Raw genomic sequence first — 22,404 nt, forward strand, 5'->3', positions numbered from 1 at the left:
CTACAGAGCTAAACAGAGAATTCTCAAAAGAATCTCAAATGGCTGAAAGACATTTAAGGAAATGCTCATCATCCTTAGTCATCAGAGAAGTACAAATCAAAAGGACTCTGAAATACCACCTTACACCTGTTAGAATGGCTATGATCAAAAACAATGAAGACAGTCTATGTTGGAGAGGATGCAGAGCAAGGGGAATACTCCTCCACTGTTGGTGGGAACGCAAACTTGTACAACCACTGTGGAAATCAGTATGGCAGCTTCTCAGAAACTGGGAATTGATCTACCTCAAGACCCAGCCATACCACTCTTGGGCATATACCCAAGGAATGCTCAATCATACCACAAAGATATGAACTATGTTCACAGCAGCATTATTTGTAATAACCAGAACCTGAAAACAACCTAGATGCCTGTCAACTGAAGAATGGATTAAGAAAACGTGGTACATATACACAACGGAGTACTACTCAGCAGAGAAAAACAATGACAGCATGAAATTTGCAGGCAAATGGAACTAGAAAATATCATCCTGAGTAAGGTAACCCAGACTCAGAAGGACAAACATGGTATGTACTCACTCATAAGTGGATACTAGATATAAAGCAAAGGACTAGGATGACTGGCTTATAAGTTTTGGTTTTGTCCAATCACTGGGAATGCTTTAGTGAAGCATTTCACTATTAGGATAAGAATTTATACTGTATCCAGCTGATGAAAAAATATGCTGGCTGTACTTTCAGGAGGGGAGGCTAAAATCTTTTTAGACTATGGATTAGCCTATAGAAAAATGTATACTGTAAATCAAACAGTGAAGGGGAAGATGATTAGGAATCTCACTTACACAACTTAAGTAAAACATAGCTCTCTGAACAGGTGAAGATAGGTTTCTTTTGTATCCCCAAATCTAATCAATATTTATATGTATAAATCAGCTATTATTTGGCTTAAAAGGGCTTATTGGGAAATGTTATCATGTTTACTATTTTCTACAGAGAAAATATTTTCCAGTTTCAAATAACTCTGGACTTTGGAATTATAACTTGTTTTTATGTTTAAAAAAAAAAAACATTTAAGTGGAAAATGCTGAAGGACCATTGAACTCGATGTTGTATTTACATATCTATATCTGTATAAAATAATGATTATAAATGTTTGTTTAAAAAGGGGAAGTGCAAATGTGAATTTAACAAGAAGTTGTGGATTTTCAACACTGTACACAAACTCCTTTGTAACAAATAAATATTTATGCTTCTAAAAAAATAAAGTGGCTAAATCACAGCACCTATAGACAGCATGCCTTTTTTTTTTCATTTAAAGATGGTAGAAATTTTCTTTTGAAATTTCATGGTAATGTAATATATCAAACAGAGTCACAGATATGCCAAACATTCTAATACTGAGCTACATATTACTCAGCACTTCATTATTGTATGGGTTTATATCATGTATGTGTGTTCATATATGTGGGCATGCAGCTGCTTGTGTGGGCGTGTATAGAGGCCAGAGAAAGACTCTGGGGTGTCTTCCTCAATCTTTTATCTACCCTTTTTCCTTTTTTCTATTGGAGACAGTGTCACACTAGCCCTGGAGCTCACCCTCCAGGCTAGACTGGCTGCCTTGCAAGCTCTCCAGACCCTCCGGTCCTTACCCCTCAGCTCAGCACTGCAATTACAGTGTTAACTGCTACACAGCTTTTTACATGGGCCCTGGGTGTAGCAGACACTTAACCCTGAGCCATTTTTTCAATCCTTCATTATTACACTTATTATGCAAACATTTAATATAATTCCTTTACTGAAGAAATATTCTGGTGCTTTTAACTAACTACTTGATAGTATAGACAAATTTAATAATGTAGAAAAGGCTGGTGTACATTATTCTTTGGAATAGCAGTGTATCAATATATGAGTACAGAAAGAGATAGAGAACACACAGTAATGGTACCTGTAAGAAACTGTGGTTGGATGAACATGTTTTTTTTTTTTTTTTTAAAGCTTTTTTTTTTTTTTTTTTTTTTAAGATTTATTTATTTATTATGTATACAGAAGAGGGCGCCAGATCTCATTGCAGATGGCTGTGAGCCACCATGTGGTTGCTGGGAATTGAACTCAGGACCTCTGGAAGAGCAGTCAGTGCTCTTAACCTCTGAGCCATCTCTCCAGCCCTGAACATGGTTTTTAAAAGCCTTTTTGTATTTCGGGTTCCTAGGACAACAGATGTCACTACTGTTGTCACCAGAAGGCTGAGCTCAGTTCATTAACAGATGCCCAGTGGTAATGATGGTTTGTATGTGTACTCGTGAGTCTTTTTTTCACGTATGCAACTTTTTTGCTTTTACTGTCAGATATGGCATAATTTCTTCTGGTCCTATGCCTCCCATAGTAATATATTATTGATTATTTTATATATTATTAGAATAAATGATTTACTCATGCTCTGACATCATAACATAGTATGCTTATGACCAGCTTGAAATCTATGCACTAATGGAATTATACATATATGCATTGGCACTTAAGAGCGATAAAGTTTGCCGGGCGGTGGTGGCCCACGCCTTTAATCTTAGCACTCGGGAGGCAGAGCCAGGCGGATCTCTATGAGTTAGAGGCCAGCCTGGGCTACAGAGTGAGATCCAGGAAAGGTGCAAAGCTACACAGAGAAACCCTGTCTCGAGAAAAAAAAAAAAAAAAGAGAGAGAGAGAGAGCGATAGTTTGTCATTTATGTTCCTAATTCACATACTAAAGAAATACTTTCCAATGCAAACATGTCTTTGTTTCCTCATATTTTTAATGTGCATATTTTGAAAACAACCTATAAATTCCAATATAAAGAATTTAGCCTGATTTTAACAAACACCCATATGATAATGAAATATCTCTGTGAATCCATTGGGTTCTGGGCTCTGACTCACACATGTCAGGATTTTCCACTCATATTTCTTGGCATTATCCGTGGTCCTGAACCAAGACCACTTCCCTCTCGGTGTTACTGTGTGTGCGTAGACCAAGCTGACAAAAATCTTTCCTTCCTTAAGCAGACTTAAGTTTCAATTCATTTTACTCAGATCACAGATCAGCTGGTCCTAGATACCAGTCAAGTAATCACTTCAAAAGGGTCTTTCCTCTGTTTTTTTTTCTTTTTAGGCAGATGTTTGCTGTGTTAAGTAAACCATCCAAAATGGCCATGGTTAGGGTCCTATGATGACAACCCCCCAGTATCACAGGCTCTTGTCAAGGTTACTAGTTGCTCTCTACGACCAGATGGGAAGGCTCTAGTGAGGTAGAGAGCACTTAGATAAGTCACCAAACATGTAGAAGTTGAAGCTTCATCCTCACCGACTAGTTTGATGGTGCTAGAAGGTGCTCTGCACACTATCAGAGGTGAAAGGCAGTCGTCACTATCATCCAGCTACCAACCATGAGACCTCCAACAACCGTCGTCTGCGAGAGATGCTGGTGCGACAGTGGCACAAGTGTTACCAGGGTAACCGACCACCTTCTCATTGAGTTGAAGGCCCCCACCCTGAGAAGACCTCTACCCCACACTGCTACAGCAGCCAAGACCCTGAGACTCCACAGGTCACAGGCCCAGAGGAGAACCTATACTACAGTTCTGCTAATACTCACAGATCAGTGTCTCACTCAACCTTCCTCAGAGAAGCTTCTCACAGTAGATGGAAATTTAGAGACCCACAACTGAACAATGTGCCTGGAGCACTTACTACTGTGTGGGACGTCTTCATTAAGCCAGTTCCCTCAAGGCTCAAGGATCTATGCTCAAGAAGCAGCAGACGATTGTAAGAGTTAGAGGACAGTTTCTTCCAGAAACAAAAGGACTGCTGCACATATGAACTCACAGGGTCTGTGCAGGTTCAAGCAGACAGGGTATCACCCCTAACCAAGAGCTATTCGTAACTGATACCCTCTGGCAAAAGGAAAGCCAGTTTTCTCAGACAGAGTGCCAATGGGTATATCAACCACACTCCAGGGTAACATGCCCAGGGATAGTTGGCCAACACAAAACGGACTCCATGGTTGTTTTTGTTGCTGTTCTTGTGTCCTTTTTGTTTTGTTTTGGAAATTTTATCTTAATGGATGTTTTTTTTTTGAAGGGGAGAGAACTTGAAGCTGGGTTGGTAGGGAAGTGGGGAAGACCTGGGAGGAGTTGCAGGAAGGAAAAAAACACATGATCAAAATATATAATTTGAAAGAATTTTGATTTTTTGTTTTGTTTTGTTTTTCAAGACAGGATTTCTCTTTGTGCCCATGGCTGTCCTGGAACTCATTCTGTAGACCAGGTTGGCTTCGAACTCACAGAGATCCACCTGCCTCTGCCTCCCAAGTGCTGCGATTAAAGGCGTGTGGCACCACTGCATAGTGTTTGTTTGGTTTTGTATATGAAAAACATTCTAAATAAAAACTGTTTAAATGCCATTGGTTATCATTATACTAAGTTGTTTTACCATTTTGTTTCAAACTTTTTAGTGTTTAGAGTCCCCTTAATCATCAAATTTGAACTTGTATTTAAAATAGATGTTACAAAATTGTTTCTGAAAAAAAAATTCTTGTAACATTTTTAAACTAAACTTATTTTCAACATCTTATTTGAGAAAATAGGAAAACAAGAAACATGCAACTGTCAAATATTTCATTAAAATATGTTATTACATTTTTCTTGTCCTTTTACTTTTAGCTAATACCCTTAAATCCATGTGAGAGTTGTTCTTGCATTTCAAGGTAGCTGAACGCAGATAGAAAACAAGACTGGAGACATTTAAAGAATGGTTCAGTGTGTCTAAGTTCTCTATTGGCCTTGGGCCTGTCTACTGAGCTTTCCATAAATTACATCTTTTCTTTTTCTTTGGTTTTTCAAGACAGGGTTTATGTAGCCCTGGATGTTCTGGAACTCCCTCTGTACACCAGGCTATCCTTGGACTAAAGAGACTGCCTGTTTCTGCCTCCTAGGATTAAAGGTGCATGTCACCACACTGACTGCATGTTTTCTTGAATGCTACGAAAATGGTCAAGCAGGCTGGGCAGTGGTGGTGCACGCCTTTGATCCTAGCACTTGGGAGGCAGAGGCAGGTGGATCTCTGTGAGTTCGAGGCCAGCCTGGGCTACATAGTGAGTTCCAGGAAAGGCGCCAAAGCTACACAGAGGAAACCCTGTCTCAAAAAACAAGAAAACAACAACAAAAAAAAAAAAAAAAGAAAGAAAGAAAGAAAGAAAATGGTCAAGCAACCAGAGCAGATGTGACACATTAGGAGATGAAGGTATATATTAAGTCCCTTCCTCAAAAATCTAATATAAAAATAAAATAACAAATAAAATATAAAATAAAACAAAAGGTTTTGATGTGATACTTCTGGATCAGTATTTAACAAAATATTACACTTTAAATGTCTAATAAGAAAATCAACAAATACTGGGCTTTTGAAGAGATTGCCTTATGCATTCCACACTAAAGACAATCATTCTGTCGCTGTCATCTATTGTAGCAGTAGTGATGATTGTGTACTCAATGTCTCACCTTTCCTCTGAAATTGAACTGGATCAACTTCCTGGGTTCTTTTCCACTGTCTTAAAACTCGGGACTACAAAGATTCAACTCACCTCCTTCCTTCCACAACTGTTGCCTTGAAGCCAGCATTCTCTATCTCTGGTATAACAAAGAACCCTGGTACTCAATGTAAACCTCTTTACATTAGGCCAGGAAGATGGCTCTGTGTAAAGGTGGCTGCTGCCCAAACCTGACAACTGGTCCTTAATCCCTGGAACCCATAACAGAGGGACATTCCCAGAATTAGTCCTCTGACCTCCACAGATGTGCTGTGGTACATGTGTCCACATTCATACACAAATATTAATTGTAATAAAATCCCTATGAGCCATTTATAATCCTCAGCTCCTCAAGTTTCAATTTCAATATTGAAGTTTTAGTCAGCTGGGACGCTTAAATCCATCCCTTCTCTACTCCCACGAGTACTATCTCAGCCCAGAGTCTTGCCTAGATCAAGCTACATTATGGTCAGAATTACAGACCCATAATGCATGTCTTCTCATCTCAGAGTTTCCCATTTTAGGATAAAATAACTTCTAAGATGACAATAAAAATATCTTTTCAAAGTCTTGAACCATCATCTTCACTCCCACAATTCACTAGTGACCTTCTTACTTGACAAGCAAACTTCTGACCTTTGGAACAACTGCTACTGTACCAATGAAGGGACAAGCAAGCAGAGCCACTGAAACTCTGCTCCCAACTACACACTAAGTAAACAAGAGTTCTTTTTCTGACTTCAGTGTATTCTAGAAACTCTCACCATTCATTCCTTTTTGCTATATCTATTAGCCATGCCAGCAAGCCATTGCCTTTCCTACAATGTCCATGCATACTTCTGTAGATTGTAATCACCTACTCATTATTTTCCATAAACGTATCACTAGGAGATATTTAGATTCATGTTTAAATGCAGGGTCAAGATTTACATAGAGAAAGTAATACATACATATAGACAACTATATATTAGAGTAGTCTGCTGGGAGGAAGAAGAGGTAATTTGTCCTCACAATATATCTGCATTAGTATTGACTTTGTAAGTTTATTTGGAGTGGTTTGGGAAGTGATGTTAACTCCCAGTTACCCCCTAACATGTGGTTGGTGCCATTCCTAAAGGTGTACTTTTTAATGTCAGTTATCTAGGATGGGAAATGTCCATTTTCAAAATAGGCAATGGGTAGGTGGAGCGATTCCACAGCATCTCTAACATGCTCTGTAGATTCTAATGAATCCTTAAGCATATGTGCAAGTCCATACAGCAAATAACTGCCTATAAACATAGAAAGCACACATCAGGGCTGTCGAGATGGCTCAGCAGTGAAGAGTTAGCAGCTACATGGCAGCTTACAACCACCTGTAACTCCAGCTGCAGGGGATCTGTCACCCTCCTCCGACCTCCATGAGCACCTGCATGAATTTGGTGCACATACAGATAGTCAGGCATGCACACATACACATAAATAAAAGTAAGTTTAAGAGCTAAAAAATAAGTAAAATGTTTAAGAACATTTTGTACATTTATAAAACATTTATAATAGTTATTTGTAATAGGCTATTATAATAACAGACTTATAATAACTATAATAGAATTCTGTGCTTAGCATGTAGTAGATGATTAATACTGAATAAATGTACAAACTGTAAATTTTAGAACCGTATCAAGACATAAAAAATTAAACGGCAGGAGCTAGAGAGATGGCGCAGAGGGTAAAGTCACTTGCCACCAAGGAGGCTGATATCAGATTGAGCCATGATGAAAGGAGAAAAATCAATCATCCCAACTTGTCCTCTGACCTCCAAGCCATGATACACGTGTACCCCTCTTTCAATAAATCAATGTCAAAATAAATTGTGGTGGTGCTTACTTGAAAATTATGGGCGAAGGGTTGGAGAGATGGCTCAGTGGTTAAATGTAGTGTCTGGCCTTCCAGAAAACCCAGGTTCAATTCCAAGCACCCACACAGTGACTCACAACTGCCTGTAGTTCCAGTTCCAGATGATATGGTGCCCTCTTTTGGCCTCCACTGGTACCAAACATGCATATGGGGCACAGATATGTATGCAGGCAAAACACCCATACACATAAAATTAAATAATAAACTTTAAAAAGCAAATTTTGGGCAAAATAAGCATGTAAATTATTTTAATGCTACACACAGAGAATTAAGGTACAAACTAAGTGCTAGTGATTGATTCTGAAAGTTCATTCACCTCATGCATGAGAAAAAAAATTTAAAATAGAACCACATTAAAGTTCATGTTATTTCCTACTCAATTACAACTAAAATCCTCTTGTAAAATCTCTTTTAACAAAATTTCTTCAACACTGAAATCACTGTATGTAAGGAAGTAGAGAGATTTTGAATTTGAGATAATAACTGAAACCAAAAAGATGCAGTAAAATGGACTCTGGGAAGATTCAAAGACCCAGGTAACATGCAAATCTATATTATGGGCTATGGTGTACATGCAAATGCATCTTATAAAATTCGTAGTCCTCCACTAAGGACTGTATGTACTTGCTGCCTGTATGTCTATATGCCAGCGATCAACATCAAAGTGTCTCTTATGGTCAACACCTTTTTTTTTTAATTAAAAAAATTGGTGGGGGTAGGGATGTCTGGAGAGATGGCTCAGTGGTTAAGAACACTGGCTTGCTCTTCCATAGCACCCAGGTTTGATTCCCAGCACCCACGTGGCAGTTGGTAATTTTCTATAACTTCAATTCCAGGGGACTGATGCCTTCATCTGGCCTCCAAGGGCAACAGGCATGCATGTGGTGCACAGACACACATGCAGACAAAATGTCCTACACATAAAGTAATTTTAAAATATGCTTGTTTATTTTATGTGATGGGTGTTTTGTCTACTTGAAAGTTTGTGCATGACATGTATGTAGTGCTACAGAGGTCAGAAGAGGGCATCCGATCTCCTGGAACTGGAGTTACATGTGGCCGTGATCAGCCATGTGGGTGCTGGCAATCAAACTGGAAAAAAATCAAACTGGAAAAAGAGCCAGTGCTCTTAACAACTAGGTAGGCCTTCTCTCCAGGCTCTCCACCTTATTCATTCATTCATTCATTCATTTTGATTTTTTGAGACTGGGTTTGTTTGTTTGTTTGTTTGTTTATTTTGATTTTTTTTTTGAGACTGGGTTCCTCTGTGTATCCCTGGCTGTCCTCCAACTCACAGAGATCCACCTGCCTTTGCCTCTCAAGTGCTGGGATTAAAGGTGTGCGACGACACCAACGACACCACCACCACCACCACCACCACCACCACCACCACCACCACCACCACCACCACCACCACCACCACCACCACCAGGCTTCCACCTTATTTTTCGAGATAAGGTCTCTTATTGAAACCTGGAGCTGACTCAGCTGGACTGGTAACCAACACAGCCCCAGGATGCTCCAGTCTCTGCCTGCCCAGCACTGAGATTATAGACTGCACGTGTATATGGGCCTCCCTGCAGAGGCCTGGGTGCTGGAGACTCAACTTGGGCCTCCTGTTGACACAGGAAGCACTGACCCACTAACCTGTCACCCCAGCCCTTCACTAAAGACAAAGGTACTTATCAGCAGGCTCAGCAGCAGTAGAACCAAGAGCAGGGAAAGGCAACACCAATTCACTGAATTTTCAGTGCGTGTTTTTGCTCAACAGAAAGAATGTGTCACATTTGAACATGATCAGAGAGTTCAATCACTACTCATTCTGTAATAAATTAAATCAAGTAAACATCATAAATTAATATTTCAGTCATATACTGACATCTGCATCATTTAACTATAAATTTTCCAAAACTGATCCTCACAGCTATAAAAACACATCTAAAAAGCAAGGAATGTGGGTACAAATACCTGAATATCACATAAAACTGATTAAAGTAACTCATTCATGACTATGTAAGAAAGCTACACCTTGACCAGCTCAAGTGACTACAAACTAGTAAGTGGGTAGGTGAATTTTAATTTTCATCTTGTAATGTTAATTACAACTAAAAATACTGTAATTCAGCCGGGCGGTGGTGGCGCACGCCTTTAATCCCAGCACTCGGAAGGCAGAGCCAGGCGGATCTCTGTGAGTTCAAGGCCAGCCTGGGCTACCAAGTGAGTTCCAGGAAAAGGCGCAAAGCTACACAGAGAAACCCTGTCTCGAAAAACCAAAAAAAAAAAAAAAATATATTGTAATGCTACAATATCAGGTAAAGTATGACTTTGAATATTTAATTTAAATATCTAATGTGATAACATTGAGATTTTTTTTACTGTTTTTTATTTTGAGCTAGGGATTTGCTATGTACCAAGGCTGGCCTTAAGTTTGGGATTCCTACTGTGTCAGCCTCTCAAGTACTAGGATTATAGGTATATATCATTAAGCTAGATTTTTTTTAAAGCCTTTGAAACCAGTATTTACCAAATGCCAATTCTGTGAGGTGGTTTTTTTGAACAAGTATTGATGCATTGACTCACTTACCTTCCCAACACCTCCCCCTAAGGTGAGGTGCTGTTGACCCCGAGAGATGTGGAATCTGAGCACAAACGATAAGGAACCAGGGCTTACACATAGATAGTCTAAAAGCGGTAAAATGTGAGCCATGTGGCTAATCTAGCTGCTTTAAAAAGGGACAGGGAAAAGACTAGCTTGAGTTATTCCCAATGTCAAAGTCTGCATCACCAAGTTTTGTGAGGATGCTTCTCTCTCCCACGCCACCCCAACTCACCCCACAACTCCCACTCCTGCCTTTCACAGTCCTTTACTCAGCATAAATATGTAACTAAAATTAAGGACTTTATTAACATTAGGAACATCTGGTATGGCATTTGTAAGCCTTCTGGAAATGACCTCGTCTATTAAAAAGTTCTAAGCTTGTGGCTGCAGAAGACAGCTTACAGGTTTAAGGACACTTGCTGACCTTGCAGAGGACCTGGGTTAGGCTCCCAGGCCAACACTGAGTGGTTTAAAACAGCTTGAACTCCAGCTCCAGGGTTTCAGGCCACCCTTATTGGCCACTGTGTTATCTGGTGCACACACATGCACTAGGACACATAGACATAAAATAAATAAATAAATCTTCTTTTTAAAAGTCCTAAGCTATACTTCAGTGATTGAGTGGTTTCATTCACTTTAAAATACTTATTGTCCTTTTAGTAAAAGCAGAACAGTTCATGATGGAAAACACAGAGATGGGAAAATAGAAGAACAAAATTCCAAAATAATGCTACCATCCAAGAAATAATTTTCCTAACTTATTTAAAAGTATTAAATTAAATTTTATTCCCATTTAATGAAGTTAGAAAAACCAGAGTAAATTTCTTAAACCTCAGGTCTGTCCATCTACCAGCATTTCTAAATTACTGACTTACTTTTGTCATTCTGGACAGCCTAAATACTTAGAAACTTTCTGTCCATCTAGCCTGAGACATTCCCTGTAGTTGTCTTTCTCCCTTGTTCAGTAGGGAAAGATGCCTCCTTCCCCTCACTGACAGCATGACAAAGGACGAGGCTGAAGTGCAGGAGTGAGGACACCTTGTTTTCTGGAGGTGGTTGGTCTCACTATGAAACCCAGACTGGCCTTAAGCCTGACCCTCTGCTGCTCAGCCTCCCAAGAACTAAGGCAGAGCTGCCAATCATCACAACTGACATACCACGTCTTTGTATGTGGGGATGTGCATGGGAGTGCAGGTGCCTGCAGATGCCAGAGGTGCTGGGTCTGAATCACAGGCAGTTGTGAGCTAGCTGCCTGGTGTGGGTGCTGGGAACTGAACTCAGGTCTTTTGAAAGTAGTGCACACTCTTAACCATTGAGCCATCTCTCTAGCCCCAATATACAAGTTCTTGATAACATTTTCCACAAACATTCCAATATTTTGCTCTAAGGTAAGCCAAATCATTGCTATCATTGTAGAGATTTTCATGAAAATTTTAAACTTAGTCTTTATGTTTATGTAATAGGTTTTCTTGTTCTATCCTTAAAATTGTGATATGCTTGACTAGTTCTCCCTGTGTGTTTTAACTATCTCTTTTTTTTTTTTTCATTAAAAAAAATTCCCAAACTAGGTCTGGTGGTTTACACATTCAATTTTAGCACTTAGGAGACCAGGGCAGAGAATTATTGACAAGTTAAAAGGTTAGCCTGGGCTACCAGGCAAGATTTGTCTCTGTCTCTGTCTCTGTCTCTGTCTCTGTCTCTGTCTCTCTCTCTCTCTCTCTCTCACACACACACACACACACACACACACACACACACACACACAAAACAGAAAGAAAATAAGGAAGGAAAAGGAAGGGGGAGGAGAGGGGAAGGAGGGAGGAAAAGAGAGGGGGAGAGGAAGGATGGGAATGAATGAATGAGTGAGTGAGGTATAAGCATGTCTGTAATCCTGGCACTTGTGAGGCTGATCAGCAGGGTCAGGGTCACCCTGTGCTATATGACTTTGTTACCCCCCCACAAAAAAAACAAAAACAAAAACAAAAAAGCCCTTTGGCCTAAAATACAAGTCTTTTACTTTAAAAACAAAACAAACTTTCTTCCCAACATTCGTCCTTGTTTTGCAATATGAAAAAATGTAGGTCCTTGGTCTATTTTTAAATGGCATTTCCTTATATTTTCAATGCCCTTGCTGGCTGCCTGTCTTGTAGGTTTCAAATGGGATCTTCAGTAATGTCCGCTCTTAGTAGTCTTATCTCAAAGGACACTGCTGTCTGATTACAACCTTCTGTAGATTAGGCTGTGGAGTCACTGTTCTCTATTTTCCAAGGATACTGAGAATTTACTCTTTTCCTTCCTATTTCATTTACAATCTGCAGGATCAATTGTTCTATTTTGGAGCTTCTTATATTTCATTAAGCTGATTTTCCTCAAGTCTCTGGATTTTTCATATTGATAAAGGAAAAAACCATTTGCTGAATGGATAATTCCCCTAAGTGCGAGAGCTGTCACCAGAATCTGGGATTATCTCTAATCTGTGTCTTCTAGCTGAGACTACTCCCTAGCAATCTGGCTGAATTTGAGAGAGTTTTTGGCACCTCCTAGGGAGTAATGTTTCACCACTGAATCAAACCTGTTCTATGTCTATTTTGAGTAATTCCTTTGTTCTTCACTAACAAAAATTACTATCTTTAAGAATCATATAACTTGTTTATGTTACCTAGACAAGGAATCAAGCAATTAAAAAACATAAGCTACATTTTAGAAAACAAATGTTGGTATCTTTCACATTCAGTGAGAACTATCTCTGTCTCTCCCTAACAATGCTGTGTAGTTCAGGCTAGCCCCCAACTTTTCCTTCTGCATTCACCTCTGAATGCTGGGATTACAGGTGCACACCACACCTGTCTTATATAGTACAAAGAATTCAACCCAAGCATCACGCATTCTAGACATGCACCCCAGAAACTCAGCTATACCACAGTCATTCACGTAGTCTCTTTTAAGTTTCTATTTCTAAACCTCAATTCTCCAAACAAATACTGAGTGTTTTGATTACTACCTAGGAGAAAAGAAGTCACATGTATTTGAAAATACGCTACCAGATAGTAGCTTACTTTCTTTTCACTTTATTTCTGCAATAATAGGTTCTGCTAAGGAAATTACCATCAGAGGTTTAAGGGTGAAGCAGAAGGAAAAGGACATGATCAATAGCTGAGAAAACTACGTTTAAAAGTAAAACCCACATTAGGCATAACTTGCTTCCTGGGTTGATGGGAAAGATCAAGGATGGATCTGATCTTATCGTAACTACAGCCAAGGTCTGGAGCACTCTACACACATCCCTCAGTTAGTCATCACCCACCTCCTTCTGTCAAACTGTAACATAGAAACTGATTCTATAAAGTACATTTCTTAACTGAAAGTAGGACAAATATCATGACAAAAATTTTGATGTCACTAAAGGAAACCGACAAAAATCACCCAGGGTCAGATGCTCCATTATGAATATATGCATTACATGGAGGTCCTTTACCATGACTAAGAAAGCCATTTTTCTTTGGATGAGATGAAATTGATTAACTTGAGTTTATTTAAATGCATGTACATATAATCAATATTTTTAAATGAATGGTCTTTTTAAGGGTTCTGCTCAAAGGTATGCTTATTTAGTTTTAGTTTTAAATATTCAGCAATAGCTCACTGCTATAATTATGTGACAGACCCACTTCAAGGACTTATACTTACTAATCAGAAGCTATCCAGAGCACAGTGAAGCTGCGACTACAATTTCTTATTGATGCATAATAAGCAAATTAAAGATATAGAACATGTTATTTAAGGTTCTCTTTTTAAAAAGTAACTAAATTACTGGAAGGGTGCACATGAACACACTCAGCATGTGTCTGGAGGTCTGAGGACAACTTCAGGGAATTAGTTTGCTCCTTCTACCCTGTGGGTTCCAAGGACTGAACTCAGGTTGTCAGGGTTGGCCACCGGTGTCTTTACCTGCAGAACCATTTCACATGTCTGAGAACATGCTATTTTTTCCTTTTTTGAGATGGGGTTTCATCATGTAAATGGTATTTGGTTACTAACATGTTGTTCATCTAGTACTAAAGAATGAAATTTTACAACGTTATGTAATTTAGACCTTCATTCCTTGTTGTCTCCTTACTTAAAACTTCATATATATATATTTTCCCATTAACAACTATTTCATCTAGAATTAAAAATTCTCAGGTTTTGGGTCTGGGCTGATGCACAGTTAACCTATATAAATATATAATAAAAATGGATATTGTTTAAGACATTGGTATTATAAGAATGTTTAAAAGTTACAATGCAAGTATGTTTGTAAAGAATACCACACATGTTAAAAAAGCAGATGAGAAAATATGGAAAACACTATCATGGAATTGCCTAAATTTTGTTTAGTAAGTTGCCACTAAATGAAAGCTATTTTACTGTCTATAATGAAGTGTGCTTACTGAGCCTTCTCTACACGGGACTCCAAAGTAGTTATTTTCTCTGAACACCAATATTACAAAGATAGGTCAAAAATGAACAACTGACTTGGCGCTTGCTACTACTCAACATCCTCAAAGTAGACGCAATCAAGAATGCTAATAGTCTTGATTTAATAAAATCAAGTTATCAGGAGAAAAAATGAATTTCATCTTTTTATAAGAGGTCTAGAGCTGGAGAGAAGGCTCAGCGGTTAAGAGCACTGACTGCTCTTCCAGAGGTCCCGAGTTCAATTCCCAGCACCCACATGGCACCTCACAACTGTTTGTAACTCCAAGATCTGACACTTTCACACAGACATATATGCAGGCAAAACATCAATACACATAAAATAAAAAATAAAGAAAATTTAAAAAAAAGATTAAAAAAAGAGGTCTAACCCTTTCTATATCTTCAATATAAAGTTATTACAACACGTTACTTGGAAAAGAACAAAAATACTATTTGTATTTTAATTTCACAGGTTAAAAAAACTTTAATTCTAGTATATCAATAAGAAAATGCTTTACTTTAAATTTTTTAAATGTTATTTTATGTGTATGACTGTGACATTTGCCTACACATGTATGTGCAGCATATGTGTGTGCCTGGTGCCCAAGGAGGGCAGAAAGCAGCATTGGATACCCTGGAACTGAAGTTACAGAAGGTTCTGAGCCTCTGTTTGGGTGCTGGGAAGCAAGGTCAGGTCCTCTGAAGACAGCCAGCACTCTTAACTGATGAGCCAATCTCCAGGCTCCAAATGCCCTTATTCTTTTTTTTTTTTTTTTTTTTTAACCCCAGAGCTGAGGACTGAACCTCAAGCACTCTACCACTGAGCTAAATCCCCAACCCTTAAATGCCCTTATTCTAAAAAATATGGTGTGTATCAAGTCTAAATGATAATTAAAATATGTTGGTATAATATCTGGACCCTCTAAAATCATCACAAAGAAGTTCTTCCTATATTTGTTACATTTCAACTTTGCTTTGAGATTTCCTAAGATCATGCTTCTACTTATGTTCAAATGTTAACAACATATAGCCCATTTCATAAAAAAATTCTGGTATATTCTGACTTAAATATTGGCTTATTTTGATCTCTTGATTAACTATTAAAAACCCACAATTATGTACCAATATTTTATATAGCTACTAAAATATAAAACTAAGGAAAATAGTCTTATAAATTATGACATTTTTGGCAGAATAATAAAATGTACTATCTTAACACTGATAAATGATTCAAAATACTGGATATTCTGTGTATTTCATGACACAAATGCACCCAGCAAACACCAGGGGAAACAATTTATCACTCTCCTTTCAAGGGCTCATCATCTTGCAGAAGACTCTAAAAGCAGTTTCCAAGGACAGAGAATTTCTTTGGTTAAGCTGAAATGTACAGATGATTAAAGTTTATAGCAGCTACTTTACAAAGGCCAGATTACCAGCAGAAGAAGACATGGAAAAGTGGATAGCTCTTTTAACAATGACTGGCGTTTAAAAATTTGTTCACTGGGCACTCCTTAAATGAAAAGGCTGGAGTATGGCAAAGTTGTTAACAAAATCTCTATTAGGCAACCAGGGAGTGTTAAAGAAGAATGGAGGGGGCACTATGAGACACACTTCTCCGTGGCCATAATTACAATTCGTGAGCAAGGGTTGGCTGAGTATGACTGAATTCTCAGTATGACAACAAGAAAATTGTTTGTAGAAAGTACTATTATGCCGGAAGGTGGTGGCGCACGCCTTTAATCCCAGCACTCGGGAAGCAGAGACAGGCAGATCTCTGTGAGTTCGAGGCCAGCCTGGGCTACCAAGTGAGTTCCAGGAAAGGCGCAAAGCTACACAGAGAAACCCTGTCTTGAAAAACCAAAAAAAAAAAAAAAAAAAGAAAAGAAAAGAAACAAAAGTACTATTATTAGGTAGGATTCTGAACAAGGAGAAAGCATTTTTGCACTTTAGCTAACATTGAGTAAGAATAGGAAATAGGCCAGGACTGGTGGCATACACCTTTAATCCCAAGATTGAGAGGCACAGGCAGGTAGATTTCTTTGAGTTCAGGGTCAGCCTGGTCTACATAGCAAATTCAAAGCTAGCCGGGAGACTCTATTTAGAAAAAAACGAAACAAAACAAACTAGAAAATCTGTAGTAAATATTGAGAAGGGGACAAACAACTAAGAAGTTAGAAAATTTAAATACCGCACACTTATATCCAAGTAAGCTGTATTAACCAGGATGTGTACTCCTGTAGTATTATCCTAAGTGTCTGACCAACATGATCCAGAACTGCCACTCAAAGTGCAGTAACTCAGCCACTAAGTGAGACCAGCCTACTGACTATACTGCTCCTTACAAACAGGGTCTTACACTAAAAGTGGAAATCAATTAATTACACAATCTCATCACTGTTTCTATCAGCTGACATTTCTTCATAGCATTTTCCCTAGTGAAGGAAAAAGCAGTGCATTACATGACATTCTGACACAGGTTTCTTATCTTGGGGATTGGTGGACCAGTATTAACAGCAAACAGTTTACAGGACAGCTACTTTGAGCAGAACTGACATAACACACAATATTTTGTGGAATAAACTGCATTTGAAATGCTACATATATGACACTGTTACTCCAAGTTTATAAAGGTGTGAAATGCACAGGCTTGGTTATCTTCTAATTTTGTAACACTTAAAGTGTATCTGTCACATGGATGGCATTTCTGAGGGATAATGATGGTGTGGGACTTTGACATACAAACATCTATGGGCAGTTAAATTAGTTCTTGATTAAACAAGGCATTCTGGATTTTGATTGGTTGAAGATTGATAATGTTAAGTTTAACAAGGACCTCATGTAAATTAAAGAATAAAATTTGGGTTTTGTCATCAGTCTTCAGCAACTCCAAAATCTTTGTATGATACTTACTGACAATTTTTGCATCATCCCTTGAGGCACTTTGATCAAGCAATAATTCAGGCACATTCACCATGTGGAAAATAAATATTCTGAAAAATCAATACATAGCTGATGAACACAGGTAATAGTACTAGCGAAAAATAAAAAAGGCCCTAGAAGATCTGCCCTACTCCAGTTAAAGCATCTAAGTTCAAATAAAATAGCTTTTATCTGAAAATCTGTTGCAGTCCTTTGTTCTATGGAAGGTTTTTTAACAAAAGCTGCTTTTTAAAGCTATAGTTTCTTGAATAATCAAAATTAAAGAGTCCATAGCAACAATAGAACATAGTATATAAAACGGTCTACTTAAAAATTTTGTTTCTTATTTTCTCATGAAAGATAATGAATTTTAACTGATAAATCCTGATTCCATGCAGTGGGAAGGATGTGTAAAAGACTTTCAGCTTTTATATAACAGACAGATTTGCAAACGGGTTGAGTGTAAAAACTGACTGAAAATAGTGGAACTATTATTACTGCTTTTCTTAATCAGCTCTACTTTACAGTATTTAAACAATGCCCAACAACAGAAGGTGCTCAGAAATCATGGCAGAATAACTTAGATAGCAGGAAAAGGAAGAAACACTAGTTAGGGCAGCTTCCAAATGTATGGCTTCTAAGAATAGATGAGGGATGATGTCATTAAGAAAGGAAAAGCCGCCGGGCGGTGGTGGCGCACGCCTTTAATCCCAGCACTCGGGAGGCAGAGCCAGGCGGATCTCTGTGAGTTCGAGGCCAGCCTGGTCTCCAAGGCGAGATCCAGGAAAGGTGCAAAGCTACACAGAGAAACCCTGTCTCCAAAAACCAAAAAAAAAAAAAAAAAAAAAAAAAAAAGAAAGGAAAAGCCACACTGGTATAAATGGTGGGAAGTAAGTTTCACTTCTGAGGTTTCACTGAGGGAATATAAGTAGCAATATCCAGAGGCAACTAAACTAAGTTTTTGAGGTTTGAAAGAAAAGTCTGGGATTGAAAGATATGTTTGGAAGTTCTTAATATGTAATTGGTAGTTAAAAATGAGGATATGTGCTGAACTTATTGGGGAGACTATCTGTTAAGAGAAGAGGGTCAGTCCATAAGTGAAATATTTGAGAAAACTAACATGACATCGAGGAAAAGAAGATGAACATTTGTAACGAACTTGAAATAAAGTGGTCTAGGAAGCCGGTAGAAAATCAAAGGGAATTATATCCCAGTAAACAGAGTCAGCATTTTCAACTTCCAGTTTGAACAGAAAGGATAAAATACTTTTAAAGGATCTATCTAGTGGTGAAGATCTTTTGTAATCTTACTAAAAAACAGGTTCCATGAAATGCAGTTAATCTGTATTATACTTGAAGTTCAGATGTAAAAACAATAGACTATTGGCTGGAGGGATGGCTCAGTTAGTTAGACCACTGGCTGTTCTTCCAGAGGACCTGTGTTCAATTCCCAGCACCCATATAGAAGCTCACAATCATCTGTAACTCCAGTCCAAGGGGATCCAACACTACCTCCAGCTTCCTTGGACGCCAAGCACACATGTAGTGTACATACATGTGATGCACAAACATACATGCAGGCAAAACACCCATACATATAAAATCTTTATAAAAAATAATCCAGGCCTACTTCTGCCACCTCTAGCTCTATACTTCAGCATAGCTTCATCAATACTCTGGTGGAATTCCCTTTCAGATTCTGATTCCTTTTAATATTTCACACAGAAACGTTTTATGTGCATATGTAAGCACATATGCAGGTTTAAAAGCAATGCTGATGACTAGGGATATAGTTTAGGGATAAAGTACTTTCCTAGCACATGTGAGGGCCTGGGTTTGATCAACCAGCATGGCAAAACCAAACCAAATCAAACCAACCCAAATACCAAACAATGCTGGTCACTTAATAAAAATTAGCTTCTATGATATCCATCTTAATGTTTCCAACCTAATATACATGAAAATCTTTCCAAGAAGTCACAACTCAAAGTGCACCATCTTGAATTAAAAAAAAAAAAAAAAACAACTTGAGTTTTTTTTAAACCAATCTCCTACATCAACTTGCATACTTTAAAAACTTTTGCCATTAAAGAGAATACTATAAGAGCCATGGTATTCCCAGGAGTGTGCCTGACTAATAAAGAGGGTTAAGTATTTTAGAATATTCTTGACAAGATGGGCCAGTAGGATGGCTCAACTACTAATATTAATGGCGACTGCCACCAAGCCTAATGGCTTGAGTTAATTCCTGACCCACAGGACTGAAGTACAGAACCAACTCTAGCAAGTTGTCCTATGACCTCCACATGGATTTCATGGACACACACACACTTTCATATTCGTGCTCTCTCTCATAAGTAATGAATAAAAATTAAAAATAGTTTTTATGTAGTAAAATTCAAATGACACAAAAGTATAATCTTCTAGAGCTATTCTGCTTCAGCTCCAGTCCTCATAACCAGTTTCTGGGTATCTCACACCCGCATTCACCACATTTACAGCACTTTGAAACATACCCATCCCTATCATCTCACACCCATGAACACTTTAGGATTCATCTTTAAGTGAAGGCCTCTTGTACTCTGTTAAGTGCTGACAGATATCTCAGAAGCACAGTAAAACTCCACTTCCCTGCCTTTTTATTAGGTAACCATTCTTTTATTTTTTTTAATTATTTTTTATTAGGTATATACTTTTTGTTAGTCAGTCACTTTTATAAGCTGGTTTATTCCTCCAAAGTAAGAAAAGTACATATCACTATGCTTTACAAGTCTTTTTCTCTCCACTTTTTGAGACAGGGTCTCACCATGTAGCCCTGGCTGGCCTTGAACTTATGGAGATCTGCTTGCTTGCCTCTGTCTCAAGCTAGAATTAAAGATATGCACTACCATGCCCAGCTGCTAAGTCTTTTAAACAACTGAAGTTCTCTGTTTTTTTGTTCATTTGTTTGCTTGAATCTCATAGGTAAGTCATATCTTGGCCGGCATTTTAATTTCTATAAATTTAATTCTCAAGTTCTTCAGTTTCACTGGATCTATTACTTACATTTTGTTTTACTCATAATTCTCTGTGGTTTTGTTATGTCGTACCAAATATGACTTGATTTATTTTCTAAAATAACAATTTAATTGTTTAATTCACTTATTTACTGAATTACCATGTTTTGCTAGCATCTACAAGTATTTCATTTTTTGAGGTGTCTGTTTTACTGGAGACTGAACTTAGAGCCTCACATATGCTAGGAAAACACTTGACCAACTAAGCCACAGTCCTGGCCCCAAACTTTCATTTCTAGACTCATCCTGCCCTGTGGTCCAGGCTGGATCTGGAACTAGTAATCTTTCTGTGCTCTTGCATGCTGAGACCACACACCATTTCTAAGACTGTCTGTGTAGTATCAGAATTTCTCTAAGTGCCTATTTTTGATGCTGAACTTAGATTTCCTCTAGTTCTTTTATTTAGTGGGGTTAAAACTGAATTCATTTAAGCTGACTGCTTTCTCATAACTCCAGGCAACCCTGGATGGTTGTTACCTTTTTTTTTTTTTATCAGTGCATGGCAACCTGACATAGTAGTCCAAGTGGCAGCTCTTGGCACAAGGAGAAGAAGGTAAGGTAGCCTTTCCTAGTAAGCAGCTGAAGCACTGGGAAGAAGATTGTCTGCTACATAGAGGGTTTCATAGCCCCAGATGATACAATGGATTAACTCACCTACATGCACAGTCCTTAGATTCATGTGAGAGAGAACCTTGACATAATCTCCCAGGGTCAGTCTCTGTTTACTGAGCAGTATTTATGCCTTTACATATTAAATTTACATTTTTCACTACAGGGCAAAGAGATAAAAGTTACCACTTTTATAATTTTACCTATAGTTCAGATCCATTAATATCACTTCTCTCAATATCGAGAGATATCAATCATTTACTAATGTTATATTTCCTTTTTATTCACCTCCACTCTCCTCCTATAATTAACTAGTCTGTGTGTGAAGTAGGTGAAAACACTGGAAAACTTATAGAAGAGTGAATATTCTATTTCCTAAATAAAGCAAAACAACTGTTGCAGCTGCTTGTCACTCTCAGAAATCATGTACTACCTCTTACATAGTATATAACTATATAACACCCTCATCTGAAGAATTAGAATGCATATGTGATATACAGACATGCGCATGCGTGTGCGTGTACACACACACACACACACACACACACACACACACACACACACACACACACACACACACACAGCTGATGAAATGGCTCAATCAGAAAAGGTGCTTACCACAAAGTCTGATGACTTGAGTTTAATCCCTGGAACCCACGTGGTGGAAAAGAACCTACTTCTGCAAGTTGTCTTCTGACCCCCACATTCATGCCATGGCACCCATGCCCTGTTCCCCCTCTACGTAAAATGAATAAATAAATGTCTAAAAATTAGTTTATCAACATCCTGAATCTTACATGTGCTGTTTACTTTGACTGAGTTTTATGTAAAATTCTCCTGGAGAGTAAATCACCAATGAAAACTATGCTTAAGGTTTTTTGTTTGTTTGTTTGTTTGTTTGTTTTTGTTTTAAGAGACAGTGTTTCTCTGTGTTGTTTTAGTGCCTGTCCTAGATCTCGCTCTGTAGCCCAGGCTGGCCTCGAACTCACAGAGAGCTGCCTGGCTCTGCCTCCCAAGTGCTGGGATTAAAGGCGAGCGCCAATGCCTCCTGGCTATGCTTAAGTTTTTAATGTTGCTTATTTTCTATAAAGTTTGGTATGTCTTTCAAGCCATTTTGGGGGTGAGGGATACATGTTCTCCTTTTTCTTTTCCATGCAATGACTCTGTTGAGGAACAAAATCTGTTTAGGTTGCTACCTCCTTGGTCTTGCTGACTGTACACTCTTGTTGCAGTACAACATGTTCCTTTTAGAGGGCAGCGGGGACCTGAGCACTGAAGACAGCAAAGTCTGTTCCCTTTGACAGAG

General features: G+C 38.4%; 1 protein-coding gene across 6 annotated transcripts in view; it reads right to left on the reverse strand.

The window, feature by feature from the left end:
- Ankrd12 (ankyrin repeat domain 12) overlaps window positions 1-22,404 on the reverse strand; it is a 107,348-nt gene that overhangs the window by 28,257 nt on the left and 56,687 nt on the right. For 2 of the 6 annotated variants that reach the window (XM_076549797.1, XM_076549798.1), the window contains 2 exons: window positions 21,144-21,258; window positions 17,426-17,505 (listed from right to left, as the gene is read on the reverse strand). The exons of 2 other annotated variants lie outside the window; for them this stretch is intronic. In XM_076549797.1, the coding sequence (XP_076405912.1) occupies window positions 17,426-17,489 (64 nt within the window). In that variant the 5' untranslated portion in view covers window positions 17,490-17,505; window positions 21,144-21,258. The remainder of the gene's footprint in view (window positions 1-17,425; window positions 17,506-21,143; window positions 21,259-22,404) is intronic. 2 more of the 6 variants (XM_076549803.1, XM_076549800.1) reach the window with 1 other exon arrangement.

Source organism: Peromyscus maniculatus, chromosome 13 (assembly GCF_049852395.1).
Source record: "Peromyscus maniculatus bairdii isolate BWxNUB_F1_BW_parent chromosome 13, HU_Pman_BW_mat_3.1, whole genome shotgun sequence".
NCBI lineage: Eukaryota > Metazoa > Chordata > Mammalia > Rodentia > Cricetidae > Peromyscus > Peromyscus maniculatus.